Genomic DNA, 27,212 nt, shown 5'->3' on the forward strand with positions numbered 1-27,212 from the left:
GACTATAGGACGAAGTTACAATAGACTTTATTACGAAACTACCGAAGTCTAAGGATCCGGTTATAGGATATAGCTACGATATAATACTTGTTATAGTCGATAGGCTTACGAAATATGCACACTTCATTCCTGCTAACGAAGTAAGTACGGTAGAGCAACTCGGATACCTCGTACTAGATCGACTTGTACGATACTACGGATTTCTAAAGACCTACATTACGGATAGAGACAAGCTCTTTACATTAAACTACTAGAAGACGCTTATAGCGACACTTGGAATTAAGCACAAGCTATTAACGGCATACTATCTATAGACAGACGGCTAAACGGAAGTTAAGAATTAGGCCTTAGAGGTATACTTACGGCACTACGTTAATTACGTACAAAACAATTGGGCATCGCTATTGCCTATAGCATAACTTGCACTAAATAACTAACAATCTAAGACTACGAAAGAGACACTATTCTTCGCTAATTTTAGGAAACATCCGTAGCTGTTCGGGGAACAGTATTTACAGCATCTATACGCGGATAAAGCGATAGTCGCTTTAGAGGACTTAAAGCAGGTATATAAGGAATTGCAAAGGGCAATTGCCGAGTCTTAAGAAAAGATTACGGGGCTATATAATACTAAACGAAAAATAGCACCTTAGCTAAAAAAGGGGGATAAGGTCTACCTCCTAATAAAGAATCTAAAAACCCGGAGATCGACTAAGAAACTAGACTACGTTAAAGTCGGGCTATTTCTAATTAATGAGCCTAAAGGACTAGTTAATTACCGACTCAAACTACCGGACGACGCGAAAATCTACCTAGTATTCTATATCTCTATACTAGAACCTGTAGACGCCGAAACACCGTATTAAGAAACATTTCACTTCTAACCTAAGGAAGAAAATAAGTTTAAAGTCGAAAAGATCCTAGATTAGCAAGGTCAGAAATACCTTATTAAATAGAAAGGATACCTACATTTAGAAAACACTTAGGAACTAAAAGAAAACCTGTAGAACTGTTAGCAGATAATCAAAAAATATCAAAACCGGACAAAAAAGAAATAACTAGTATAGGAATTGAACCTACGACCTCTTAGACCCTATCGATTATAGCGCCTTAGAGTTCTTAACGACCTAGGGCAGTATAGCTCGAGGAGCGGGGACTCTAATAGCATACCTAGCAACTATGTCTTTTATAGCTAAGAATTATACTACTAGACTAACTAGCTAGAAGATAAAATAGATAGGAAACATTAAAAATACATACCTTTAGGATACTAGACTCTCGGCACTCCTACTAGGAATTTCAGAGGTAGGCTAGGACGTCCTATCTAGATAACTCTAGTTATAAGGCGATATCTATAATCGGCTATCTAGGGGAAACGGCTCGTTAGTAGGCAACGAGAATATTATCGGCTCTATAGGCAAAGAGCCTAGCTCTCTTTCGAGCTCCTCCGCCTATTAAATAGAGGCTTCCTCTGCCTTAAGAGCTTGTACCTCCCGATCTTCCTTTATACGTAGCGACTTACGTAAGCGACGGACCTTTACGCGATGCTCGAAAAGCTTCCGCGTAAGGAGGTCTTCCTCCTCTTCGGCCGCTTCGAGATCTTTAGCTATCTTTAGGCGCGCCTTTCGGATTTTTTTATACTCTATACGAGTAACTTACATATTATAGGACTAGCCGTATAGGGCGCACTCGGAGCAGCGGCCGGAACGGAGATCGACTTTGTAGGATTTATCGGCCTATTCGCAATAAAAGTAGCGGATCGGCATTTCGAGGCAGTCGGCAAGGATATTATTTGCGATATTTTCCTTACGCTAACGAGAAGACAAGTCCTTTAATGACTTTAGCATAGCAAAGAAGTTAGAATTAGAAAGTTCCGGAATAAGGGACTATCCCGCTTAAGGAGGGGGATAGTGTTACGGATCTAATTAGTTAGAGTCCTTATATAATCTTAGAGCGACGCTAAGACTAGTAGGCTAAGCTGTCGCTCTATCTTACTAGGAGCGATAGGAGCGGTCGAGAGCGATAGCGTCGCTTACGTCGCTTACGACTATAGACAAGATATCTCCTTTATATTTAGGAACGCCGGAATGCCCTTATAGCTCGAGGCGTTCAACTTATATTACCTACTTACTAATTGGAATTACCTTTGTACCAATTATTCTGTCTCTGCCTCCCGCTTATATTAGCCTCTCTAAAGAAGCCTCGGCTTGCACGTAATAAGAAGTTACCTAACGATCTGTCGCGAGTAACCGTAACACCTAATTCGGTAGTGTTAATATAGTTAATGCTAAGATAGTCTTAGTAGGCTTTAGTTGCATTTAGTATCTTGCTTCTAATATAGCTAAGTCTCTAATGCACTCTAACAGTGTCTACCTTCGGTTAGGCAACTGCTAGCATAATAGCTAGCTAGCTTTTAGGAGGAACAATCCTAACATGCTTTAGAACTGTTACAACATTGTTAATCTTTGCCTCTCTAATAACCTTACCATCCTTTCTTTAGATAGTTATAGTTAGCCTATATAGGAAGTATCCAGTTTTACTATAGATCCTCTCTGCTAAGATTAGATTTATATTAGAGTTAGGTAAATACAACACCTCTCTAAGCACTATCTTTATAGTTTTGCCTTTCTAAAGGAATTCAAGGTAAATGTCCCTAATCATTCTATAGCTTCCCTTACCTAGAGCAAGGCTAAACTTAGCAGGTAATTTAAGGGATCTAAGGTTATAGAACTAGTCCTTGTTGTTGAACATATAGTATAATATGCTAGTGTCCTAGATTTTGATTGCTTTGTCCTAGTTTATAGGGGATGCTAATGCAATAGGAGTTGGGCTTTAATTAAAGGATGCTTAGGCTAGGGTTAGTGTAACGTATACCCCTAAAGCCTAGCCTTCCGAGTCAGAATCTGATTCACACTCGTTATTATTATTACTGCTGTTATCTTTTCTAGTAGCTATAGCCTTATTCCTAGACTTGGATTTATCCTTATCCTTTAATTTAGACTTGTCCTTATCTTTTGACTTCTTCTTTAACTTGCCCTTATCCTTAGATAGCTTTCTATTAGGATGTTGTTTCTAGCACTTTGTATTAGTATGCTTATGCTTGTAGTACTAGCACTGCTTATTGTTATCCCTAACCTTAATGTTAGAGACAACTGTAAAGGCCTTGCCTTATTGCTAGTTCTATAACCTTAGAGGCTTTTCCTTCCTAAGGGATATAATTATTGCTTCGAGAGTCTAGCTAGTCCCTTCCGGTTTATTATTATACCTCCAGCTTCTAAGCCATTCATAGTACTAAAGACTATTAATAAAGAGCATCCTAATCATTATATCTAGGATTTTAATGTCCTTAGGCTTGACCCCGTATACTCTTTCAAACTGCTTAGTAGCTGTTTTGTACTTCTATACCTATACTTAGAAGTCTTTATAGTACTTAAGGGTACTATCGGATATTGCTTGCTTAAGAGTAACTATTCCAAAATCCTTTAGGGTATTATAGATATCTACTATAATAATTGGTTAGTATATAGCTGCTATAGTCTCGTAGTAGTCCTTAGCAGTCTTCTACGTAATTATACTCCCAAAATTGGGTCTTAGATCTAGTGAGATTATCTTAACTAGAATACCTATAGCAATGCTATCCTTCTCTATAAACTCTCTAAGGGCTTTATCAAAATCCGGATCGTTATCGTAGTTAATTCGGAGAGGTTTATAGTATAGCTTTGCCTATTTCAAGTTATAAAGTATATATCTATACACTTTCTCCTTTAGCAGCTCTTTCTAAAGGATCTGTCTCTATAATGAAAAGTTAGTCGTCCTCGTAAGGATACGATTTTCCTTAATGCTTTTTACGGATTCTTTATTGTTAGCTATACTGCTAAGCTCTTTCTCAGCTCGCTTAGCTTATAGGTACTAATTATTAGTTAGATCTGATTTAGTACTAAGTGCAGGGTAGCCCTATTTCGGTTATTAACTCTAGAGGTGCTACTTGATCTGTAGCTAGTGGAATTAGCTTCAAACTAGTATCTCTGTAATAACAATTCGTCTATATTAGTTAGGACAGGTAAGCGTATGCGCCGGGCTTATAACCTATTGTAATTAAGCTAAGTAGAACAAGTTATTAATTAATTGACTATAGAATTATATAGAGAAGAAGGGATTAAGTTCTGTCTACGCTAGATGCTACATATATCACTAGGAAATTAGCTCTTAGCACTTAGCAGTGCTAACTAATCTACAACAAAAGATATATACTAAATTTAGTATATAAAGAAAAGTTAAAGGATTCTCCCGTAGAGCAGCTTCCTATAGGTAGGTAACACTCTATAGTAATACTTACCGCGGAGATCCTTAAAGACGGATAAGGTCTTATAGTCGCTCGCCGAGACGAAAAGGTTCTCGCTTTCTGTGTTTCCGCTTTCGTAGAGGTCGCGTACGCCGCTCGCCTCTTTAAAGTCGAGGCCGCTTATCTCCCGCCGTAATATTTCTCGATCTGCACTGCCTTTAGTATCGAAATCTTCGTTAAACTCGTCTAGATCTTCCTAGGTAGCGCTTTCGCTACCTGCCTCTTTTTGAGGCCGGTTCAAATCTTACTTACCGCGGGCATTCTCAGAGGCGAAAGGGGCCTCTTGTTCGCTCGCGTTCTCGGCGTATAGTGTAGAGGCTCGCTGATAGTCGTTGGTCATGTTACCGTTGGTCATTATGTTGCAAAGTTTGATGTTGCAGGAGCGGATAGTGTGGAGGTTGGTAGTGTAGAGGTAACGGTGTAGAGGTAACGGTGTAGAGGTAACGGTGTAGAGGTTGATGCTGCAGACGTTGATGCTGCAGACGTTGATGCTGCAGACGTTGATGCTCCAGACGTTGATGCTGCAGAGGTTGATGTTGCAAGAAGTTGTCGTGGAGCTTGAAGTTGCAAGAAGTTGTTTCAGAAGTCGGAGGTGAAGTTTGCGCCGCTAGGTAGTGCCTTCCAATTTCCTGTTTTAGTGCCTTCCTATTTCGAAGTGAAGTCAATTTGTGAATATGTAAGTAAGCCTGCTCCTATAAGCCGGAGTCTCTAGCCGCTATAATTATGCTCCTCCAATACACGGCTCGACGGAACTTAGCATTTGCCAGTATAGCAGGTGTAGAGGACTTTTGGCGCCTTTGGGATCGGGCACAGCGCCACTCCGTCGTAGCGTTAATAGCAGCAACTTGGGCGGAGAGAAGTGGACACAGAATCAGAGGTTCTAACAGGGAGTGATTCCTTGTAGCTACTAGCTACGTGACACGTTATAGCGCGGTGTAGTCACCACCACTACCACCCATCCCTCCCATCCATCTATCCTCCCCTCCCATCATCCCCAACCCCCCACCTCAAACACAATACAACAAATCGAACACCTCTCCCAACGTCGGATTCTTCCAATACCCCTTCACCTCATAATTATACAACCCCTCATTCCTCAGCGTCCCCACCACAAGCCCAGCATCCTCAAACAAATGCATTCGACGCCAAGATTGCCGTAGCAAACTTCTACCCGGACTCGAAATTCCCTCCTGTCTCTCATACCACTCCCTCTCCGTCCGCCTCACAATAACCGTAATCCCAATAACTCCCCCAGTACCCTCGATCGCATACTCGTAATCAAAGTCGATCGCCATCTCCGAGTTGAAAAGGTCGAGGAGTTTGATATAACGGCCGTTATTGAAGAACGGACTGCGCTGCGAGTGTTTTGAGTCGGGTTGATACCGTTTGTAGAGAGCGCTGAAGTGCAGGGCACGTTGGAGGGATGGTGTTGAGGCGATGATGCTGTGGAAAGCTTTACTTGTGCGTTGGCTGAGAAGGAGGGTTTGAATGCCTTCGTAGCTTTCGAGATCGAGGTTTTTGAGGATTTGTTCGAGGAGTTCTGCGGTATTAGAGACGCGCGAGCCAGATGAGGGTTCTTTGACTGCGCTGGTACTTGAGCTGATGGTCGAGGAGGATAGTAATGTGCCTAAGTCTTTCATGGACGAAGACTTGTCGGCCTCGGTCGAGTCCATGATTTCGGAGTCTTTCATAGTGATTGTTGTGTTTATGGCGAACTTGCGATGTTGTTGGATGGAAGCAGGATGTCGAAGTCGCGAGCTGTAAATTTGTAGTTGCCAAGAAACGGCTTCTTGCATATGAAACCTGTGGGAGCGATGGCACGTGCTGCGAGTGCTAAAACGCGGACTGCCCTGCAGTGACGAGGGGGAAAGTCGCGACGACAAAGAAAATGGGTGAAACACGAAACATCTTGTAGCGAAAGTAGCTCAATACGAACACGCTAGAATCGCAGCATCAAAGGAAAGGAACACACCTACTCCAAGTCTCACCAAAATCACCGCCTCTCAGCAAACGGCCAAGGCGCAGAACCCCTCTTCTCCTGCTCCCCGTTACTCGTCCCCAAATGTCTAATCCTCGGCAACTCATGACTTTCCTTTTCCCTCTCCATCTCCATCTCCTTCTCCCTCACCCCCCGATCCTTAACTCCAGGCAAACGCTCTCCTACAAGGAAAAGCAAAACCCAAAGTCCCAAATCAACAAGCACAAGAATCGTCGTCGCCCAGGTCAAAGCAATGAACTTGCCCCCTTTGTTCGCCCGAATGCCGATCCCATCTCCCAAGAAGTTGAGAACTGCCGCAGAACCGATGGCGATGCCGTGAGAGGATACGGAAGCTAGAGCCAGAAAGCCGAGGGCCGGGAGACAGAAGATTACGTTGGCGATGACCTTCTTTCGAGAGAAGGAGATGACGGACCAAATGCTGAGGAGGAGGGCGAGGCCGAGACATATGATTGCGATGTAATAAAGGACCCGAATGAAAATGAGCGGGTTGAGGTCGGAATGTTGGTCGCAAGATGTAATCACCTTCTCCGTACCATTTGGCGGGGGAGCTGAGACACCGATCGTAACGTTGGTACCGTTGGGCATCACAAATTCTCCGGAACAAGTGGTACGGAGATGAATGGCGTAGAAATCGCTGAGATCCATTTCTTCGATGAAGTCCATGTATGTGTCGTTGATGGCTTCGACGACGGAGGTTTGGGCAGAGTTCAGGGCCGAAGAGATTTTGCTGACGGCTAGGGCTTCGATAGAATTGATGCCGGATTCTACGCCTGAGGCGATGGCGGTGGCTTTGGATTGGATGGCGGATTGGGCTGAGGTGATTTTGCCGCCTGCTTCGGATTTGAGCGATGCTACGCCTTCGGTTAGATCACCGACCAGGGAGTCGATGTCGCGAGCCATGAGGGCAATGTCGAGTTCTGGCGCGAGTGTGATTTCTGCTCGTGGAACGAGGGTGACTGGTGTCGGGAATGCTTCGACATCGACAGGGAGAGAGCGCTTGCTGACGATCTTGGTAATGTTGAAGCCCATGATCTTGTCGTCGATCTTGTTGACGGCGTTCTGTCCGATGCGGGAGACGTTGAGTGTGAAGACTGCATAGTCGTCCATCATGCCCGGTTTGTTTCCAGCAAAGACGCAGAGGAAGGTGAGTACGAAAGCCGTCAAGGTCACCAGGACCGGAAGGATGGCGTATGGCTGGAATTGGCGTGGTCGCGCCATGTTGTTGGTATGGCTGCTGGAGTTATGGGCGGTCGTATGTATTTCTGTTTGGGTGGTGTTAACTCTTGCCAGCAAGAGGTTAAGGAATAAACAAGAAGGGTAAAAGAAATTCGTTATCGTGACAGTGAAGGTGTCGAAAAGGGACAGGGAAGAGAGAAAGTCACTTGGAGGCGGCAGTGAATAGAGGTCTAGCGACTGTTGTGTCGCGACAATGGATCTACTCGCCGAAATTGGTGGCAGACTATTCATAGACATGACGACGACAGCGAGACAAAGACTCCATACGCGAGACTCAACCGAGAGGCCTTTGTTCGCACTCATGTGGTCGCCGTCGCGTGTCTGCTGGCGCTGGCGCTGCCGCTGGATGTGTGTCGCGTTTAGTGGTGCGTTTAGTAGTCGCTGTCCTAGCCGCTGTGCCAAGCCTTTTCGCGCTTGCTGTGAAAGCCAATCAGCCCACGTGCATCTCTGAAAGCTGCGACATCCATGATCATACTGCTCCTGAGTCTTGGCGTGTCAACCATGCAGTAGCCATTCCAAGCTGCTGAACATTTCCGCTCTCTGCTCTACATAAGTCTTGTACAGAAGCGACATGCATCGTTCGCAGACTACACTTCCACTCATGACACGGCCTCTGATCAAGTTCCGCAAGTCTAGTGACCATGTCCGTCGTCGCCAGGATCGCCTCTCTGCTCCGGATCCAGCTTGATCAACGTGTCAATTCTCATAATCGCAACACATGCTTCCACAGCAGACTTGAGCTGCTTGACTTTCGACATGGAAGGCTCGAGCACGCCTGCCTTGACGCAATCGTGCACTTTGCCCTTGGAGAGGTCAAGTCCGTAATTCTTGTAGCCCTTTGCCTTCGCCAGAGCCTTGGCGTCGGCATCAAGTGCTTGTTGTGTTTTGGTCTGAGCGGGCGTGGGCGCGCCGTTTGCAGGAGCTGGTGCATGTGCCGATGCGGGCTCTGCCGAGCGTTGCGACAGCGCATGCCGTGATCGCAGCTGTGCCACCAGTTCTGACGAGTCTTTTGCAGCGTTGACCGCAAGTGTGCTTGGAATGACGAGCAAGGAAGCAGCAAATGCACCGATGGCGAGCTGTTCTCGTGAGCCCACTGATGTCGCCCACTCCTCGAGGTAGATGTGCAAGGCGGTCTCAACAGCACCACCACCTGGCACGATGCGTCCGGACTCAAGCGTGCGCTTGACGGCAGAGAGCGAATCGTGTACAGAGCGCTCCATCTCGTCCAGAGAGTACTCGTTGGGACCTCGTAGGATGATGGATGCTGCGGTATGCACCTTGGGACCCTTCACAAGAATGCACTCGTCGTCCGATATCCTCTCTTGCACAACCTCCTTCGCCTCACCGAGCGCCTTGGGGTCGAACACCTCATCACCCGTGTTGATGTCTGCGAGCGTCGAGATCATTGTAGCCCCGGTCGCCTTTTCTATCCGCCTCAAATCCTCCTTCTTACACCTCCTCACTGCCATCGCTCCCTTCTCCACGAAATGCTTCAAGCACAAGTCGTCGATACCCTTGGTTGTGAAGATCACGTTCGCGCCTGCCTTCAAGATCATCTCCACTCTTTCCACCACCAAGCTGCTCTCACGCTCCCGAATCTTCTCCAACTGTGCTGGATCGTCAATTACCACATTCACGCCCATCTTCATGCGCTCTTTCTGCAGATTCATATCCAGCACCGCAATCTTGGCATCTGTGATTCTCGTCTTCATCGCTTGGCTGGCAACAGTGCAATTCAAAGCATAGCCTTTTACTAGCATCGACTCTGTAGCGCTCTTTCCGTGCGATTTGAGCACGTTCACTGCCTTGACTGGGTATCTGACCTCATTTCTGGCATTGGTGGTCTTCACGCTTGTGATGGCATCCACGACCATGTTCGCAAAGAAGTCTGAATCGGCACCAATGATCTTGGAGCTCATCGACGTCTTCGCGATGTTGATCAAGCTCTCCCGTCCGAGTGTCTCCACCTTTGTGCTCACGTTCTCGTTCATATATCGCACAGCTTCTCGGAGTGCTAATCGGTACCCGGTGATAATGGTGGTAGGGTGTATGCGCATCTTCATAAGCTCGTTTCCGCGGCGTAGCAGTTCAGCAGCGATGAGGACCACACTCGTCGTGCCATCTCCAACTTCCTTATCTTGCTGTTGGGCCAGGTCGACGAGGATCTTGCCAGCTGGGTGCTCGACGTTGAGGAGTGAGAGGATGGTAGCCCCGTCGTTGGTGACTGTCACATCACCAATGTCGTCCACCATCATCTTGTCCAGTCCTGACGGGCCGAACGAAGACTTGACGATGTTCGCAATGGCTTGGGTGGCGAGGACATTTTGGTCGCGAATATCGCTGCCACTGATCTTTTGCCCTCCTAGGAACAGAGTGCCGTTGCGGCCTTGCCCAAAGATGCCTGCCATGGCCGGCTGTGCGCGGTTGGGAGCTTTTCAGCAATTGTCAGATTTGTGTGGGGATTCGGAGCGCCTCTCGATGCGGTTTGCGGTCGGGATATGGAGATGATATTGTGTTGTTGCTGGCAGTGATTCTGCTTGTTTCTATGTGGCCTGGAAATTTGTGAGGAGCCGCGTCGAGCTTCGAAACGCGAACTTGATGTTCAACTGGTCCCGCTCCCAGCATTTTTCAGCACGGCTGGTCAAGAGCCTGCCCATACTGCACTGCACTGCATACGGGAGAACTCTCACTTCCACATTGGCACCCTGGTACTCTTCATGGCTGTCCAGACCTCTCGTGAAGAGCGCACTTTCACATTTCCAGTTGTCGGCAGAGGAGATCTCAGGCACATTCGAAGGCACAACCGACGAAAATACTCCTCAGGTCCTAGTCATCGCCACTGCTGGCATTGCTCAAGATCACGCAAACAAACCAAGATCTTTTTGCGGACATATTGACATGATGTTCTAGTTGAGAGAAGGATAATGCCGCCAGAAAGAGGCGCTACACCTGACTTCAAGCAAAATTTCCATCGTTTTCGACCAAAGCTTCACTCAAAAATGCAAAAAGGAAAGATCTGAGTGCAGACACTTGATCAAGACCGACCAATATCCCTCCGTCGAGATTTCCAGTATGACTTTGCAGGAGGAGCCTCTCAGGAGCTCTGAAAATGGCATGGTGTTCAAAGTGATTGGGCTGATCATTTGCATGACTTGCACACTTCCGCGGACCCTCAAATCGCATTCATGGCTCTCCTTGACCTCATACTGTTGCATTATCACGGCCACAATGATTGCACTGATTGCTATGGCTGTAGACAAACCAGGCAAAGGAACTGTATATGTCGCGCTACCTTCGGCTATCACAGACTTCGCGGACTGGAGTCTGGATATTAACAACGTTTTGGTATCGTTCACTGCATCTCTCGCTTATGGAGGAGATAGAGCGGTCACTAGACTTTCCGAAAGCACTTGTGGCCACGAATATCAACATGTTCAGTATGTATATTACTGTCGGACTCGTTATATACTGGTATGCCGGCCAAGATGTGGCTTCACCTGCTCTTGGTCTCAGTAGGACCGTTAAATTGGAAGCTGGCCTACGGTATCGCGACTCCGACCATCGTCGTTGCTGGAGTTGTTGCGGCATATCCTGCGTGCAAGAATATGCATCGCTTCTCCTAGGCAACCGAGGACAGTGGGCAAGCTATTACCCTCCACGGCTTATACATCCTTTGCCGCTATTGCGCTGAAAAATGGCTGGCTTCTTCCAATACTTGCCCGCAGTGCCGCGTGGTCCTCTTCTAGGAGCCCTCAAGTGATGGCATTGCAGAAGCTGCGAATGCCCTTGAAGCAGCAGCAGATACGATTGCGGCGGCACACCAACATGTTGACTCGTTGATGCTGCAAGAGCAATCCGAGGTCCTCTACCTAAAGGTGCGACATCTCGAGGGCGATCCTTTTGCGCAGGACTATATCGCACTCTCGCACTTAACGCCGTTCATAATGAACGGGCTGCGCAATCGGGAAGCGGCCTACGCATCTCACAAGGTGCTCGTGGACTACAAGTATGCTCAGTATAGCCCAGCATTCCCGCCAATACGCGAGATCGGCCCTCTGCCGCCACACGGACGCGTAGTCACCGAATCGGTACTGGTTGATGTTTGGGCGTGGTGGGCCAACCGCTACCACAGTACGCTGGGTAAGATCTTTGAATAGGTTCTTCCGAATCCTCTGCTAACTCCGAATAGCTTACGGCTGGATCGACAGGAGACACCAACCTGTGGCCATAAAGATTTTCCTTGGCCTCTTGCGTCGCGCAATCATCGCAATCATACCGCAGGCCGACACGGCCACCATATCTAAGCTCACAACGCTACTGCTGAAGCAGCTCAATTGAGCACTAATAGCGCACTCGAGGGCTTCAGCGAAGAAGGCTACGCGCTGTGGAAACAACGCCGCAAGCAGCTGTGGATACACTCGACGCTAAACAAATATAGACACGCCGTCTCACAGCTTAGTACAGTCACAAGTACACGGTGCCGCAACTGCGCGCAGCCATCAAAAACCGCCTTGGCTATGACCCACAAAAATCAAAAGACTAAGGAATACTATGTCAACGTGATGATCTAGGCGGACTATACGATCTTCCGATTTCTCGACTCGATCAACGGGGAGCTACAACCACAGGCGGCAACGATCAAAACATGTCCTCAGTGGCATATCCATCTGTCTCATATGCAGTTTGCCGTGAAGGATGCGTCGGTCATAGAGTCGGTAACTGTGGTCGCTGGATTCGCACCACAATGCTTACGCCAGTCGCATAGAGGCATGATTGTGACGTGTAGAGTGGGAATGCATATCAAAGTCTTCCTTTATATGTTTATTCTTCTATAAATACGAATACTTGTAAAGCAAAATACAAGCCTTAGACTACGACTATCGACTGCGGATTGAATTATGCTCTAATTATAATGCAAAAAGAATCATTGCTTGTCATATAGATCGTTCTTACATGAAAGCTTTTCTAGGACAAAAAGCAACACTCTGTCATCGGGTGGAATTGGAGTTGGAGCCAAAAGACAAAAAAATTTAAGGACGTATGCGGACATTGTCACATCACCCTGAGCGCACTCAGATGATACTGCCCGCCGGACTTGAACCGGCGACCTTCAGTGTGTTAGACTGACGTGATAACCAACTACACCAGGGCAGCCGCTGATTGGATGGTAGCGTGACGGTCCTGATGATATGTAATGCACAGTATTTGGTGGGCGTGGTAGTGGGCATGAATCTCGCTCTGAGCTTGTTTGTGAGCTGTCAAGGCTTTTCGCGAATCGGAAGTTCTGTTCAAAGGCGTAATGAATCTCTGGTCTTTGACGTCGCGGAGAGCTGTCAGCTGCTGGGTTGCTCAAGTCCGAAAGGTGAAGTGTGGTGCGGTACGCCCACCAGGCTTGGCATTTCCCAATTAGAAAGGTGACCCGGATCGTCTCAGACTCCATCCGAGTCCTTGCTAGGTATCATCTCCTACCACCTGCATAGTCTCTGCATCGGATCCTCATGTAAGACAAAAGTGTGGTAAAAGCCTGCAAGAATCATACATATGCGGATGCTCATACGTTCTATGTCAGACTGGACCGAAAATCTAAGATACAGAAGTGTAAGAGGCAAACGAACAACTCTAAACAAACTCCGACCGTAATCATGCTAACTCTTTCGCTTTTCCCTGTCAGAAGCTCTGCGGATGTCTTGGGTTGGCGAAACCAAGGCTCCCACAGCAAAGCCAAGCCGTGAGGCACTCTCACATCTTTAGCCTGCGCTCGGCAAGCTCGCAACCCGACACTGTCAAGTGCTAGACCTACGCGGAGCAGCTAAAACAACGAACCAGCATTGCAGCCTTCCTGCCGTGATTTTTGGCGAGCAGTCTGCGAAGTGCTCTGGAGCGAACTGTGAAATGGGAGATGTGCAGCTCTATGCCATGATCTCGGTCTGGGTGAATAGATCGAACATCGGCACACCTGCAGGCCCCTTCCACTCGCCATTCCATCGACCGTCTGCTTTCTTCTTTTCCACAAACTTCAACGCCCCAAGTTCCAGTTCATCCCAGCTGCCCTTCAAGGACACAACATCGTCTTTCCCGAGTTGCTCCACAGCAGCCCGACACCAAGCATAACATCCAAAAAGATTGGCCTTGGCTTGATCCTCGTCGTCCTCCTGATAAATCGGTAGCGGCCCGAGAGACTGTTCGATATCATTTTCCGGGTTCAGTGTTAAGACTTTCCCAACGACGATCCGTGCTAGAAGATGGTTCTCAGAAGTGTAGTCCTTGATAGAAATCCGCTCATATCGCCAAGGCTGACTGACTACGCCGTCGATATTCTGTAGCGTGTTCAGAAGGTGTCGTTTTGTGACTGATCGAGAGGGTTTCCCTTTTGAACTCTTTGGAGCAGTGAATATTGCCCAGTGGTAAGTGTTCGGATGTTTCGGGCGTGCGTAGAGTGCCAGCTCCAGGCGAGGCTTGTTGCGGTATCCAATGGTGTGAGTATGCATCCTGAGTCTATTGTTGGGGTTACTTTGTTCGGCTGTGTGAGGATCTGCTTTCAGCCAGATAGATGATCAGGCCTGGAACTCGCTCCACAAGCCATAGGCGCTGAACAAGAAGATAGTCTTTGTGTTTCTAAAGGTGGCCTCGCAGTGTGTTCACAGTCTCCGATCTCTGCAAGGATAGCATGCCTCCTTTCCGTCGAAGCTTTTCTGGTACTTCCGTCCCTTTCTTACTCCTGACCAGCAGTTGGGGCAGGAAGGTATGTTCCAAATACTTGACAAATTCCGTGCAGGTGTCAGTCGGCACCTATGTGGATGTCCTACCCAACGAAGGCGTGGGCCACCAGTTGAGATATGAGGTATGAGATGTGATCAATACGGCAAATGCAGGTCCCTGGAATAATCAACAGGCCCAGCACAATGGGATACTTTGCGCAAAGCACTGCGCATTGACTGTTTCACATTTGCATAGGGCGAGCGGTATCTTAGCCGAGGGCCGAGGCAGGCATCGATCGATAGAGTTGAGATATACGACGTGAGATATGTAGTCTGTACTCGATCGATCAGAGTTGTTCGGCCTGATCAGAGTGGTGAAGGAAGGAGAAAAGTGGGAGGAGGAGGAGGCTGTAAGAAGGACTTTGATGTGCTTTGACGCCTGCCTCGTCAAACTCATCAAATGGCGCTCCGACCCATGATGACGTGACCCTTTCACTGCCCAGTGCCGGAGTGGATCCATCCCTCCCTAAGCACATCGCGCGTGAGCTGGCACTGGCACTGGCGCCTTTGTCCAGTGACTCGACAGACGCGGCGCCTACCAGAGGCATGGCTGGCAGCATCTCCTTCACCACTTCCTAGACTGCGCAGCGTGGAAGACTTTGCCATGGCACGAGCAGCATAGCATTGACGGCCTGCCGCGGCATCGACCTCTCCCGCATTCCACCCTCCCAGGCATCCATATCAACATGCCATCCTCCTCGAGCCAGCCATCGAGCCATCGCGGCCACGAGAACGGCGGCGCTACTATCGACAAGCTTGAATACCATCCTGGCGGGAAACCTCTGCTGCACCCTGACGAGAGTCAAGGCGAGAGCAGTGGGCGGCAAAGTGAAGACAGGAGCTATGCTGGGAGCTTCTTCTCAGATGTCGCCGAGGGCATAGCGGACAACGATAGAGAGCAGTTCAAGAGAGAGTTCGTGCGCTACGGCAGCTTTGCCTGGGCATTGATTAACACATTGGGTGCCGGCAGCATCACGGCATACTCATTATATGCGCCACTCTTCCAGCATCGCCTCCACTACAGCCAGCTACAGGTCAATGGCGTGTCCATCACTGCTGAGATCGCCATGTATTTGCCTGTTCCACTTTGGGGCATGATGTGTGATCGCTTCGGCCCTGGTATGCCCTCTTTTCTCGCAGGCACCTTTTTCGGCTTCGGGTACCTGTTGGCCGCTTTCACCTACAAAAGTGGTCCACCTCCAGCGCTAGGCGGTTCTGGCTACCCATACTGGGTCATGGTTCTCGCTTTCATTTTCATCGGTCTCGGCACATCTTGCATGTACCTCTCCGCTGTCACGACTTGCGCCAAGAACTTCGGGCGAGGAAAGTACAAGGGTATCGCACTCGCATTGCCCATCGCATGCTTTGGCTTGAGTGGTATGTGGCAGGCGCAAGTCGGCAGTCACCTGCTATACGAGACCAAGGCGGACGGCAGCAAGGGCGATGTCGATGTGCACCGTTTCTTCCTTTTTCTCGGCATTCTTCTGCTAGCTACCGGCATCATTGGCTGTTTCACTCTTCGAATCGTGGACGAGGGAACCCTGATAGAAGAGGCTGTGGATGAGCTGGAGCAGAGCGGGTACCTCGAGGAGAGTCAATTCTTTCATCGACTACTGCAAGAAAGGGAAGAGCAAGTTGGCTATGGTACACTGTCTGATTCTGAGATGCTGGACATTCGCCGCAAAGCAGAGGAAGAGACGGAGAGGAAGCTCGAGGCGCAGCGGATGAAGACGTGGCTCCTCAATGCTGAGACTCGTCGTTTTCTCACTGATAAGACAATGTGGTTTCTTGCAGCTGGCTTCTTGCTCGTCACAGGGCCTGGAGAGGCATTCATCAACAATCTTGGGACCATTATTGACACACTGTATACTCCTGGGACAGAACCCAAGGAAGGCAACCCTACATCAGCCGCTACGCATGTCTCGATTGTGGCTGTCACCAGCACCATCGCCCGTATCCTGACAGGCACTTTGACGGATGTCCTTGCACCTACCTCCGTACCTCACCAGCACTGCCGTGGCCCGAACTCTATGGTAAACAGCATTGCTTCCCTCCCGTCGTTACCAGGCGAGAAGAAGAGGCTGGAGATTTCCCGTGTTACCTTCATCATGGCTTTTTGCATCTTAATGTCTATCGGCCAAATCATTCTCGCATCTGGCGTAGTCCAGCAGCATGCCGAGCGCTTCTGGCTCGTCTCAGCATCGATCGGAGCAGGCTATGGAGCAGCTTTCAGCTTGACACCAATCATAATCAGTGTGATTTGGGGCGTCGAAAATTTTGGGACGAACTGGGGCATTTGTGCAATGATGCCGGCCATAGGTGCGACGATCTGGGGACTGGTTTACTCTGGTGTCTACCAGTGGGGAGCAAATTTGGGAGATGCTCAAGGGAAAGATGTGGTTCGAGACAAGCTTTGTTATGGCATCCTATGCTATGCGCCAACTTTCTGGGCAATGGCTGTATGTGTTTGGATAGCATGTGGGTTGTGGTTGTATGCATGGCGAGGACCTGGTGGGTGGAGGCAAAGATCAATTGCTGTATGAAGGGATTCATAGTCCTGAGATATCAAATGAAGCCCAGCCAAGCTTGTATACGAGAGTACGAACCATACGTCTGCGCGCTTACTACCATTGCTGCTTCGCGATCTTTGATAGGTGTCTCTACGAATATTTGATGTAATTCAGCAGATCTCACATAGTTACACGGAGGTTTACGGCGTCAAGTGAAGGTGGCTCCTTCTCCTTGGTGCAGAGGATTGGCGAATGCCTCGGCTGTTCTCGGTCTCAGAACTCCACCCCAGACATGCAAACATCAATCCATCATCAACATCAACATCAACACCGACACCGACACCGACACCGACACACGAGATCAATCACAGCCAGCACTGTTATCATTCCGGCCGTCTCGGAAGGGCTCACAAAACACATCTCTCTACAGAACCACCTTCAGGAAACATGGCCTCATCAGCGCCCAAAAAACGCCTCCAAGCCCTCTCGGAGCATCTCATCAACCGCCCCAAATCTACAGGCCAATTCGAAAACATCCCCACCATCCCCACCGTCGCCCCTTCCAGCAATGGCCCCCGCATGAAAGACAAAATCTGTATCATCACCGGCGGCAACTCTCCTTTAGGAATCGGTCGTGCCACAGCACACCATTACGCGAATAACGGTGCCAAAGCCATCTTTCTTTGCGATCTGAATACGGATTATCTAGAGGTGCATAAGAGGGAAATCGAGGGGAAGTATCCTGGATGTGAGGTGCTTGGGAGGAAAGTTGATGCGGGAAAGGAAGAGGATGTTGCGAAGGTGGTTGATGAGGCTTTGAGTCGGTTTGGGAGATTAGATGTTTTTTTCGCGAATGCGGGGATTTCGGTGACGATGAAGAGTGTTTTGGAGAGTGACGCGGAGGATTTTATGGATGTTATGAGGGTGAATGCTCTTTCGGTGTTTCTTGCTGTTAAGCATGGGGCGAGGGGGATGTTGGTTACGGGGAGTGAGAAGAAGTTTCCTGGCGGTAGTATTGTTGGGACTGGTGAGTGGTCGTGTGCCGGTTTGGGTCTTCTGATTGCTTGCTGACTTGACCTTGTTTTAGCTTCCTCGGCCGGCATGCGTTCGAATGCTGGGGCGACGGATTACAGTGCGAGTAAAGCGGCGGTCATCTCTATCATGCAGACATCTTGCTATCAACTTTCTGGAACTGGCATCAGGTGTAATGCGATATGTCCTGGCATTATCGAGACTGGTATGACTTCACAGATGTACGAGATGGCTCGAGCACGAGGATCTGAGCAGAAGATTGGCCAACTGAACCCGTTGATGAGAGGAGGTGTTGCTGATGAGGTTGCGAGAGTGGCGCTTTTCTTGAGCAGTGATGAGAGCAGTTATGTAAATGGGCAGGCGTGGGCGGTATGTGGTGGTCTCACAGCAGGCCATCCATTCGTGCCTGGAAAGTTGGCGTAGAGAAACGCAAGAGCGCATTTGAGTGACAAGAATGGGAAAGTTCACTTTTCGACCTCTTGGTAGGTGCGAGTGCCGCAGTACCTATTGACAAAGATTTAGTATCTCTCTTGAACTTTCCACCGACATCAGTCTTACATCGCAACACAGAATCGCATCACATACGCCTCATATACGCCGCGCATTACGATTATTATCAGGACATCACGACATATCGCTGGGCCCATCGCCTTTCTCTCTTTCTCTGTAGTGCCCTGCTGGCCGTGATGGCGACTTCCATGAGTGATCATGCAGTCGCACAGCTGCGAGCAACGCGCGCCACCAACGAAGAAGTCATTCGTCAACTCCTAGCATCCAACGCTGCACTCGATCAAATCATCGCTGACCACGAAGGCACCACCACGAGACTTTCCTCGTGCCGCTTCCTCGACCTTCCACCTGAGCTTCGAGATCAGATCTATGATATTTGCCTGTCGGTGGGCAAGGTCTTCCTACCACCATTTCTGGCTGGAGATGTCCGCCTAGAAGGCCGACGTGAATTTGAAAAGCCTAAATGGCAACTCCTGCTTGTGAGCAAGAAGATTCGCGAGGAGTCCGCCAAGAGGCTTTTCTCATGCAATTTGATGGTTTTGAGCGCCGCATTGGGTTCGAAAGATGACACGGCGTGCAACGTCTGGCTGATTCGAGTCTGGTCGCCATTCACGCATCTCAGAAAATGGCCTCTGAGCTTTCGACACCTCAAACGCGAGTTTCTAACGAAGGTCAGCATTGCATTTGACATGCGATGCGAGGATAAACTGCAGTCTGCTTGCTTAACGAAACCAGTCTGGACACCCAACGGTACCTTGGCGAGACCTCACCACGACACACTGCTTCAGAAGACCCTAACGTGGAAGTATATGCTCCACTGTTCCATGGGTCCCGCCCTCCGTCATCTACAGGTTGACCTCACAAATTGCTATTGTGACTCCGGATGCCATCGCCTGACGAGTACAGCTGCTGCTCTGCTGGTTCACGACAACAAAGATCTGCCGATAAAATTGGAAGTGATCGAAATCCTGGGTACACAGACTGCTGACGAACGCCGTGAACTCACTGGCGCACTGGGATTTGAGTTTACAGAAGATGTCAATGAAAATGAGCTTCGATTCCATCGAAACGATAGCGGTCAAAGCATTGATCACGGCAAATTGACGATGCGATTCAAGGCTTTCAAGATCCCAAGCAACATTTCGTCCTTCCGTAAGTGGTCATATCCTGCGTCATATGACACAAAGTGGTACGAGACTCGTTGCTGACGAAAATTTGCACAAATAGGATGGAGTTCTCATCTAAACTTTTATCAGCATGAAGACCTAGGTGACGAGGTCATCGAGTACGGTCCTCCAACGATCCGCTTCAAGCTCGAAGACCCGTACAGCAGTTGGTACGAGAGAGCGCCAATCGATCAACCTCGACCGTCGAAGACTGGATCTTCAGAAGTGCTGGTGCAGCTATGATACGTCAATGGCGGAGCGTTCTTTTCGGCTGCCATCACTGCGCTCCTTGAATATTGTGGCGTACTCGGCTTGATGCCATAAATAGCAGGAAATGCATTATGTCGCTCTGCGACGACACTCCTTGGACCGATGACTTAAACTTGCTTAGGAGGGATCAGTTCCGTCGGCTTTTCAATTGCTGAAATCATCAGTTCATAGGTAGAGGCTGAAAGACGCATGCCCACCACTGCACGGCAAGGACATCATCAGTGAGGCTTGTGTACGGAAGTCGTGTGGTATGGGAATCCTTCGACGCTTGCTCCACCAATCCCTTCGATTCCTTCGCTGTTCATTCCCAATGAGGACACGCACGGCCATCCGCTTCACGACCGACGATCGCCCGATGTACTTGCGACTGCGGCTCCTGCAATTAAGAGATGTAGTTGTTATAGGTCGCTACTGTCCATTCATCCACACCCTGTGCTGCACACATATCGAAAAGAATGCTTGCTCACTTCACTGCATTGACACTGGCCTTGGGCTGGGCAAACACTTCTCCTCTACCCGCAACCGAAAACCATCATCAACTTCCAATCCTCAACATCACTCGCTTCGCCAACCTTGGATTTGAAAATCTGGCCATACGTCCAAATGGCCAGATCCTGACGACCACCACCAACCCCAACGCGAGCGTATACCAAATCGACCCTTTGAACATCCTACCGCCTACGCTCGTCCACACGATCCCGAATGTCACCAGCGCAAATGGCATTGTCGAAGGAGAGCGGGATATTTACTACATTGCATCAGGCCACATAAACATCACCTCACCATCCGACACATTCCCAAGCTCCTACTCCATCACAGAGCTGAACATGCGAGGAGTATTCGTTCTCCCGCATGGCCGACTATCACGCCAGCCTACAACGAAACGTATCGCAAGCTTGCCAAACGCAGCACTCTTGAACGGAATTGCGTTTTCTCGTCCTAGATCCGACCATCTTCTTGTCGCAGATACATTCCGTGGCCTTGTCTGGAACGTCAATGTCAAGAAGGGGAGTGTTGGGGTAACACTCAACGACACAACGACCAAAGGTTCCGCTTCCAATCCCCCCGGGATCAATGGCGTCAAAGTCCATAATGGATCTTTATATTGGACGAATACGGGGCAAAGCAAATTGTATAAAGTCGAAATCGATGAGAAGGGTAATGTGTCGGATGGGTGCAAGGCGCAAGTTGTTGCGGCGAATCTTGGTTGTGATGATTTTGTTTTGGATTTTGACGGGAATGTATATGTCGCTTCTCCGTTGGGTGTTGTTACGAAAGTTAGTCCTACTGGCCAGCAGGAAGTCATTGCAGGGAATTCGACTGGAAGTAATAAGCTGAATGGTCCTACGGCTGTTGGGTTTGGTCGGTTGGCGTCTGATCGATGGAGTTTGTATGTCACGACTGATGGAGGCCTACCACAGTTTGGAGGTCCTGTTAATGGGACTGAGGGTGTTTCAAGGATCGACTTGGGGATCACATCTGCTTCGTATTAGAGGAGATGTGATTATTTGTCTCCTCTCCGATTCTAGTGTATAAGTAGCATGGATCGTCCAAACCGTCACAAAAACTGCCTGCATAGAGGGAGCTCTCTATTACTGCTGTTATTGGTGTCTCTCTACTGCACTCAATCGTCTTCTACTAAATGAGAAGCATCCGAAGCATGAGTGAAATATGTCCATCTACAACATGAAGTCAGCAGTCCAAGCAGCCAAGAAAACCACCAAGCCTCCGAACTCGTAATCTAAACTCCCACGCACTTCGCATCCAACGCCGTCCACATGTTCGGCAGGAAGAATCCAGAAGGAACGCCCAAGTTAAGAGCCAAGATTAGAACCTATCATCCCTTCCTAAAAAAAAATCCCCCTTCTTCATCTCACAATCCCGTCCCGTCATGTCGAATACAACACCAAGAACCAAGACGTCACACACCTTCAAACACAGACAGGATAGCATGTCCTGCAGAGAAACAAGGATCTTGGCTTTTTCGATGATCGATCCGAGAATGAAGCCTGTGAGCAACAGGGTAGACCAAGCAAGAACTTGCGTGGGTCCCTAGACACGTTGGTGTATCGAAGAAAGAGACAGAGATGTGAGTTTTCGGAATAGAATTGGAACTAGTTGGTTGGAGAAACAAGAGTTATGTTATTTGGTCTGTCGGTCTATACAACAAGGGAGGGAAGATGTTTTGGTGAGGTAAACGAACAAGGTGCAGTTTCGTCCGGGACACGGGGATATCGTTCCTCAGCGAACCCGGACAAATTGAGATCAAGTGTCGACGCTGACCACGACCGAAACCGATATTCATTCGAAGTTACGCCGCTCCGTGGTCAGCTGCACAATTTGTGGCTTGAGCACTACGTCAATTCAAGACATGTCAGCTGTGCCTAGTCCAGTCTAACGAAGGACATGTGTTCGATCTCGAGCGGGGTTAGACAGTAATCCGAAGAGTTTGTACAGCAATAGGCATCCAAATTCATTACATGGGTATCTCTAGATAGAATCGTTTCATCGTCGCTTGCTACAGCATCATCTCCCCGAGAAAGGGTCTCGTGTCAAAATTTCACTTCTGTCAGACTGTGCTAATTTGACAGTCGTGGGTGTGCCTGTACATCACCAGATCTGACTGCTCGGTCCAAATCCTCGTCGGCGGCTGTTGCTGCTTGTCGCGGTTCCTCTGTTTCACCGCCACGGGGTATGTTCAATGTGCTCTCCTCTGAGCATGCCGTGGCTTTCTGCTCGGTGTTGTAGCACAAAGCCGAGTGTCGTATATTCGACTCATGATCGATGCAGAAGTCAAATCGTTCTTCGATTTCGATCAATCCGTCATCCAGATCGTTCAGGTTTGAGTCGCTTGGAACGATGCAATTTAGAGAAGTTTGCATTTGCGGGTCACATCTTCTGGCCACGCATCGTAGTTGTCGGTGTTGTAATGTTCTTTTCCGAAAGTCGATCCTTGCTTCCTTCAACCCTTCTTGAGAGAGAATGCCCGAAATCTTGTCTTGATCGCATTGACTGGCTGAATAGGCTGGTTTGAAACGGAAGAAGTCGGCGACGATGACCTGTCGCTTACGCTGGCTAGGCTGCCTTGCGACTCTGATCGTCGACGAGTTTCTGCCAAAACATCTGCGAGGCTGACATTTGATCGCGAGTATGGAGTGTTGTCGGTGTCGAGGATCTCGACAAACTTTGAAGCCATGTTGTGTAGAGTAAAGTGTATGCTTGTTGAAGTATGTTCTTAGAACTGTTGTCGATAGACAGATATAGTAGCGACAGTCAGAAGAACAGGTATACAATAGTGGTCAGATATGCGGAGGCGGGCGGAGGCGGGCACGAGGTCTTTGTATCTGAGATCCAGATAGACCCTACCACGCAAGCTTCCACCTCACCCTGTGAGGCTGCGACACCAACGGACCGCGGTGCCTGCAAAGATCCTAGGTCGTGGGACAGAACCCTGCAGACGGTCAATTTTGACTGCCGGGCTGGTAACACTCAGCCATTCTGCGAAGGGAAAAGACGCCACGCCGCATGTTAGCTTGTGCAAGGTCAATTAATGATGACTGAGAAGGCGATCACGTTGCCCGTTCCCCAAAAGAGCAGTGATAAGACGCTGTGTCACCTGTGAGGATGGTCTAGGCGTGTCGCCGTTCGGCAAGTTTTGTCGGCGGAGGAATCGAGTCTCGAGACGACCAAGCACGGTCGACAGAAAGCGCCGATCGCTGGGGCTCCAGAGTCCAGCCAGCGGCCAAAGTTGGCAGCATATGAAGGACCAAGGATGTCAGCTTGCACGGCATCACGTCACGTCACATTCGTTGGCTTGTGCAATCTGACAGCCACATGCATCCGTCTGAGCTTTCACAACATCTCCGCGTGCGATAGTAGAATTATTAGAGCACACCAAAAATCCACACAGCAACAGCCATCTATTCTATGCAGAGGCGCATGAAAATCTGAACCTTCGTCTGACTAGCAGCCACAAATAGATCGGGGAGGATTCCTAGGCACGTGCGAGGCGTTGAGGATGCAAGACTCGCTCGCCGAAAGCATGCATTATTTTCGTTTTAGAAGACTAGAATAGTGAGCCATGTAACCCTTTCTGGATGAATCGCTGCTTGGCTCGTTGCATTATTCTCACCGATTTCACGCAGCCCGGAAGCAGTGGAAGATGTCTGTATCCCGTTCGCCTCGTCCATCGCAAGCCGGGCCCGTCTCAACGCGGTGGCAAGTTTGAGTATGCGCCTGACTCTCGGACCGCTAACTATTGAAAGGCTCTGCAGGCAATCTGATCGTGCAGAAGCGTATGTACGACGCAACAAGTATGCTTGGAAGAACGCATGTTATTGAGTGCAGGCGATCTCAACCATAACCGTGCTCTGTACTGGATGGATCTAGACCACACGGCGCCAACGGACTCGACGGAGCGACAAACGGCACAGATATTGTGTGAAACCACTTACGTTGCCACAGCATCTCTCAAGCAATCTGGCCTGACAAATATGGCTTGCAGACTACGACAGCTGCATAGCATTTCGAGTGGCTTCCGCATGCTCTTCATCTATCTTCTGACACTTCACAGCGATTCATGCTCGGCGCGACGCGGCGGCAAAGGGGTTGGTAGGTATGTATCGACGCAGTATAGATGAAACGTGAAGATTGGTTCCTTTCGGGCAGAGAGAGGATCCACGGTCCTGGAGAGGGGAAATCTGGGGCCGAGCACGAGACTGGGGAGCTTCGTCGACAGACATCGCTACTACTGTCCGAGACATCTCAGGCGACTGTCCGTGGTTGTTCCAGATCCGGGGTGCAGAAACACGCAGGACCCCTCGAGACTAAACCGAGCCCTAGCTACCCGCCCGAGCCCCAGCATATCCCGAGATTACGAGATCGGCTGTTCTATACATAATCGCGTATAGAAGCGGATAATCGCGTCGATGCAGGCCCCGCTAGCCGGGCAACTACTATATACTATACAGTGCAATACTACTACTAGCTATAAAGCCAAAGTTTGTTAGCAAATTAGTAGTATAGCAAAATTGAAGGTATTATTAGTTGTTAGCTATCTACTTAGGTCTAAGCGGATTACGACCTACCGCCTTATAACTACGCGAAGCTATATATACTAGCTTATACTAGTCTCTTAGCTACTAACTAGTATACTACTATTACTAAGTAAACTAATAGTACTAAGTAAACTAATAGTGCTGTTATTGTAGTACGTTATAGTATAGAGGGCTTATTGTCTACCGTACTAGCTATATAAGCGATAGCTACTAGCGGTAGTACTAAGTAGCCTATTGTCGTTATTGCTTATAGAATGCCGCCTATTAGCGGTTATGTTCCACCTATTGTCTTACCTACTATTCTTCTAACTATAGACGGTTGTTCTTACGTACTCGAAGGTCCTTAATCTCTCGGCGAAGTAGATCTAGCTTAGAAGGTAGCTCCGGAGTAGCTAGAAGTAATAATAAAGGCTTAACTCGTAAATTATAACACTCGAAGCCGCTTAGATAGTAAGTAGAGCTATACGGTCGATTAGCCTTCTAGCAAGGGCACTATTAAGTGCGGCATTAGCTCTTTACGCACTTATAGTACTTAACGGTAGTTCTTAACTAAGTAAGCGATACGCTAGGCTCGAGTATAAAGTCCGCTATTCTTACTATTAAAGTCTTCCGCTTCTTAGCCGCTATAGTCTTATTTAAATTATCTAGTTCTCGAGCCGTTACTACTCGCTTTATAGTATATAATATAGCTCCGCTAGTAAGAGGTTTGCGGTTACTAAAGATTACTTCCGGTTCTCGTAGATTGAACGTTCTACGGAAATTAATTAACTAGTACTTATAGAAGTAGCTCGGCAATAGTATAGCGCGGCTTCTACCTATTTCGAGAAGCTTTATAATATCGTGTTTGCAAGGATAACTATAGGTCTTACTAAGGTAGTCGTTATAGCGGCATTGTAAGTAGGTATACGAGTACGCTAAGTGCTTAATCTCGTTGCTATTCTCGTTAGTTATAGTCCGTAGGAGGTCGTTAGCGCGTTAGTATAGAACCTTTACCTCGAGAAGGTAGTAATCGCTTATAACTCGAGAAACGCTTGCTTAAAATAGTCTAGTAAGTACCTTGTTATACCTCTTTAGGTTCTTAGCAAGGCGAATACGGCGACGGTTATACCCTTCTTTCTACTAGTTAAGAAGGCTCTTAAATAAGGTAAAGATATCGTAGCGGCTACTATAGTTAAGCTAGACTTTAATACGTCTATATGTAGCTTTAACTCGCGAGGTTGTCTTATAACTAAAGTATAGAACTTCGTTAGTCTAGTAGTCTACGATATAGACCTTATATCGCTACTAGTTGTTATTAAGATAGGCCTTAAATATAGGATACACGTTGTCCAATTTCCGTACGTTCTTATTAAACTCGGCTTCAGTCTAGCTATAGACTATATAAGTAAACAACCGTAGAAACTTACTAGTTTAAGGACTATCAATCTAGCTACCGTTAGCGCTCTTTACTTATCTAAACTCCCCCCGTTCCTTACGGATACGAGTTAATACATCTTACTGTAGATGCTAGTTATATACGATATTCTTAGCTTCTAGTATAACCTCCTTAATAGCGTAGATTAGTAACTCTTCGCGATTAGTACTAATAACTAGGGGCATTAGATAACCGGCTTATTCGAGGCCCTTCCGCAGTAAGCGTAACAACTCTATAAAGTCCGGTTTATCTAGCTTCGGACGGACAAGGCTAACACTAAGCTTAATAGTGTTATTTATCGGTCTAGCAGCGACAATATCTAGAAGCTCGAGGTTATAGATATTAGTTAAATACATTATATTAATAATAAAGGTATATAGCGTATTCTTAAAGGCCTCGAGGGACTTAGGGTAGAGCGTAACTATACTTCGAATAGCACCGTTCTTAGGGTTCTCGTAAATATCGTAGAATATGCTATTCTCGTCTAATAACTTAACTATCCGCTAAGCCTAGTTCATCTGTTATCGAGCGTCTATATTGCGAGCCTATACGACATTCCGTACGTCCTTCGGCTTAAGAATAATACTACGGCCGCGGAAGTAGGCTATAATCTTCGAGGTTAATATACGAGACTGCTATAAGCGCTCTAGTTGTTTAAGGAACTCCGCGGATCTCGAGCGGCGCCTATACGTAGTAAGAGCGACGATATCGTCCTTCTTATAGTTATAGAAGCAGTAATCTTCTTTAGTAGAATACCGGATAACCTATTAACCTTTAGGCTAGCTCGGGTCGATAGTAATAGCGTAGAAGTAGAATTTACAACCTATTTTCTTCGAGGTTAACTTCCGCTTTATTACTTCCTTCTAAGTGCGCTTATCTAGTAAGCCGAAGCAACTATATACCTAGCGGTAGCGATAT

General features: G+C 48.1%; 9 protein-coding genes and 1 non-coding gene across 10 annotated transcripts; 5 read left to right on the forward strand and 5 right to left on the reverse strand.

Moving 5' to 3' along the window:
• Positions 1-6,335: 6,335 nt before the first annotated feature.
• Positions 6,336-7,559, reverse strand: MYCFIDRAFT_43509 (uncharacterized protein; the record flags this gene model as incomplete). Its single annotated transcript, XM_007932346.1, has 3 exons — positions 6,336-7,075; positions 7,290-7,341; positions 7,395-7,559. 3 exons carry the CDS (start codon positions 7,557-7,559, stop codon positions 6,336-6,338), a joined length of 957 nt encoding a protein of 318 aa, XP_007930537.1.
• A 650-nt stretch (positions 7,560-8,209) lies between these two features.
• Positions 8,210-9,985, reverse strand: MYCFIDRAFT_83878 (uncharacterized protein; the record flags this gene model as incomplete). The annotated part of the gene is made up of 2 exons (XM_007932859.1): positions 8,210-8,431; positions 8,570-9,985. 2 exons carry the CDS (start codon positions 9,983-9,985, stop codon positions 8,210-8,212), a joined length of 1,638 nt encoding a protein of 545 aa, XP_007931050.1.
• A 1,164-nt stretch (positions 9,986-11,149) lies between these two features.
• On the forward strand, positions 11,150-12,513 carry MYCFIDRAFT_212472 (uncharacterized protein). Its single transcript, XM_007932860.1, has 2 exons — positions 11,150-11,717; positions 11,767-12,513. The coding sequence occupies exons 1-2, from the start codon at positions 11,417-11,419 to the stop codon at positions 11,913-11,915; spliced, it is 450 nt and encodes a 149-aa protein (XP_007931051.1). The 5' UTR covers positions 11,150-11,416; the 3' UTR covers positions 11,916-12,513.
• A 144-nt stretch (positions 12,514-12,657) lies between these two features.
• On the reverse strand, positions 12,658-12,731 carry MYCFIDRAFT_t70. The gene has a single exon. It is a non-coding gene; the product is annotated as a tRNA-Val (tRNA).
• Positions 12,732-13,486: 755 nt separating this feature from the next.
• Positions 13,487-14,065, reverse strand: MYCFIDRAFT_199889 (uncharacterized protein; the record flags this gene model as incomplete). Its single annotated transcript, XM_007932861.1, has 1 exon — positions 13,487-14,065. The coding sequence occupies one exon, from the start codon at positions 14,063-14,065 to the stop codon at positions 13,487-13,489; it is 579 nt and encodes a 192-aa protein (XP_007931052.1).
• Positions 14,066-14,315: 250 nt separating this feature from the next.
• Positions 14,316-16,935, forward strand: MYCFIDRAFT_53655 (uncharacterized protein). The gene has a single exon (XM_007932394.1). It carries the CDS (start codon positions 15,022-15,024, stop codon positions 16,876-16,878), a length of 1,857 nt encoding a protein of 618 aa, XP_007930585.1. The 5' UTR covers positions 14,316-15,021; the 3' UTR covers positions 16,879-16,935.
• A 233-nt stretch (positions 16,936-17,168) lies between these two features.
• Positions 17,169-18,330, forward strand: MYCFIDRAFT_72506 (uncharacterized protein). The gene is made up of 2 exons (XM_007932455.1): positions 17,169-17,872; positions 17,933-18,330. Exons 1-2 carry the CDS (start codon positions 17,293-17,295, stop codon positions 18,298-18,300), a joined length of 948 nt encoding a protein of 315 aa, XP_007930646.1. The 5' UTR covers positions 17,169-17,292; the 3' UTR covers positions 18,301-18,330.
• A 233-nt stretch (positions 18,331-18,563) lies between these two features.
• Positions 18,564-19,796, forward strand: MYCFIDRAFT_83873 (uncharacterized protein; the record flags this gene model as incomplete). The annotated part of the gene is made up of 2 exons (XM_007932862.1): positions 18,564-19,539; positions 19,615-19,796. The coding sequence occupies 2 exons, from the start codon at positions 18,564-18,566 to the stop codon at positions 19,794-19,796; spliced, it is 1,158 nt and encodes a 385-aa protein (XP_007931053.1).
• Positions 19,797-20,650: 854 nt separating this feature from the next.
• Positions 20,651-21,316, forward strand: MYCFIDRAFT_43655 (uncharacterized protein; the record flags this gene model as incomplete). Its single annotated transcript, XM_007932360.1, has 1 exon — positions 20,651-21,316. The coding sequence occupies one exon, from the start codon at positions 20,651-20,653 to the stop codon at positions 21,314-21,316; it is 666 nt and encodes a 221-aa protein (XP_007930551.1).
• A 958-nt stretch (positions 21,317-22,274) lies between these two features.
• On the reverse strand, positions 22,275-23,101 carry MYCFIDRAFT_212474 (uncharacterized protein). The gene has a single exon (XM_007932863.1). The coding sequence runs from the start codon at positions 22,703-22,705 to the stop codon at positions 22,403-22,405; it is 303 nt and encodes a 100-aa protein (XP_007931054.1). The 5' UTR covers positions 22,706-23,101; the 3' UTR covers positions 22,275-22,402.
• Between the last annotated feature and the right edge of the window lie 4,111 nt (positions 23,102-27,212).

This window comes from Pseudocercospora fijiensis (assembly GCF_000340215.1).
Source record: "Pseudocercospora fijiensis CIRAD86 unplaced genomic scaffold MYCFIscaffold_9, whole genome shotgun sequence".
NCBI classification, from domain to species: domain Eukaryota; kingdom Fungi; phylum Ascomycota; class Dothideomycetes; order Mycosphaerellales; family Mycosphaerellaceae; genus Pseudocercospora; species Pseudocercospora fijiensis.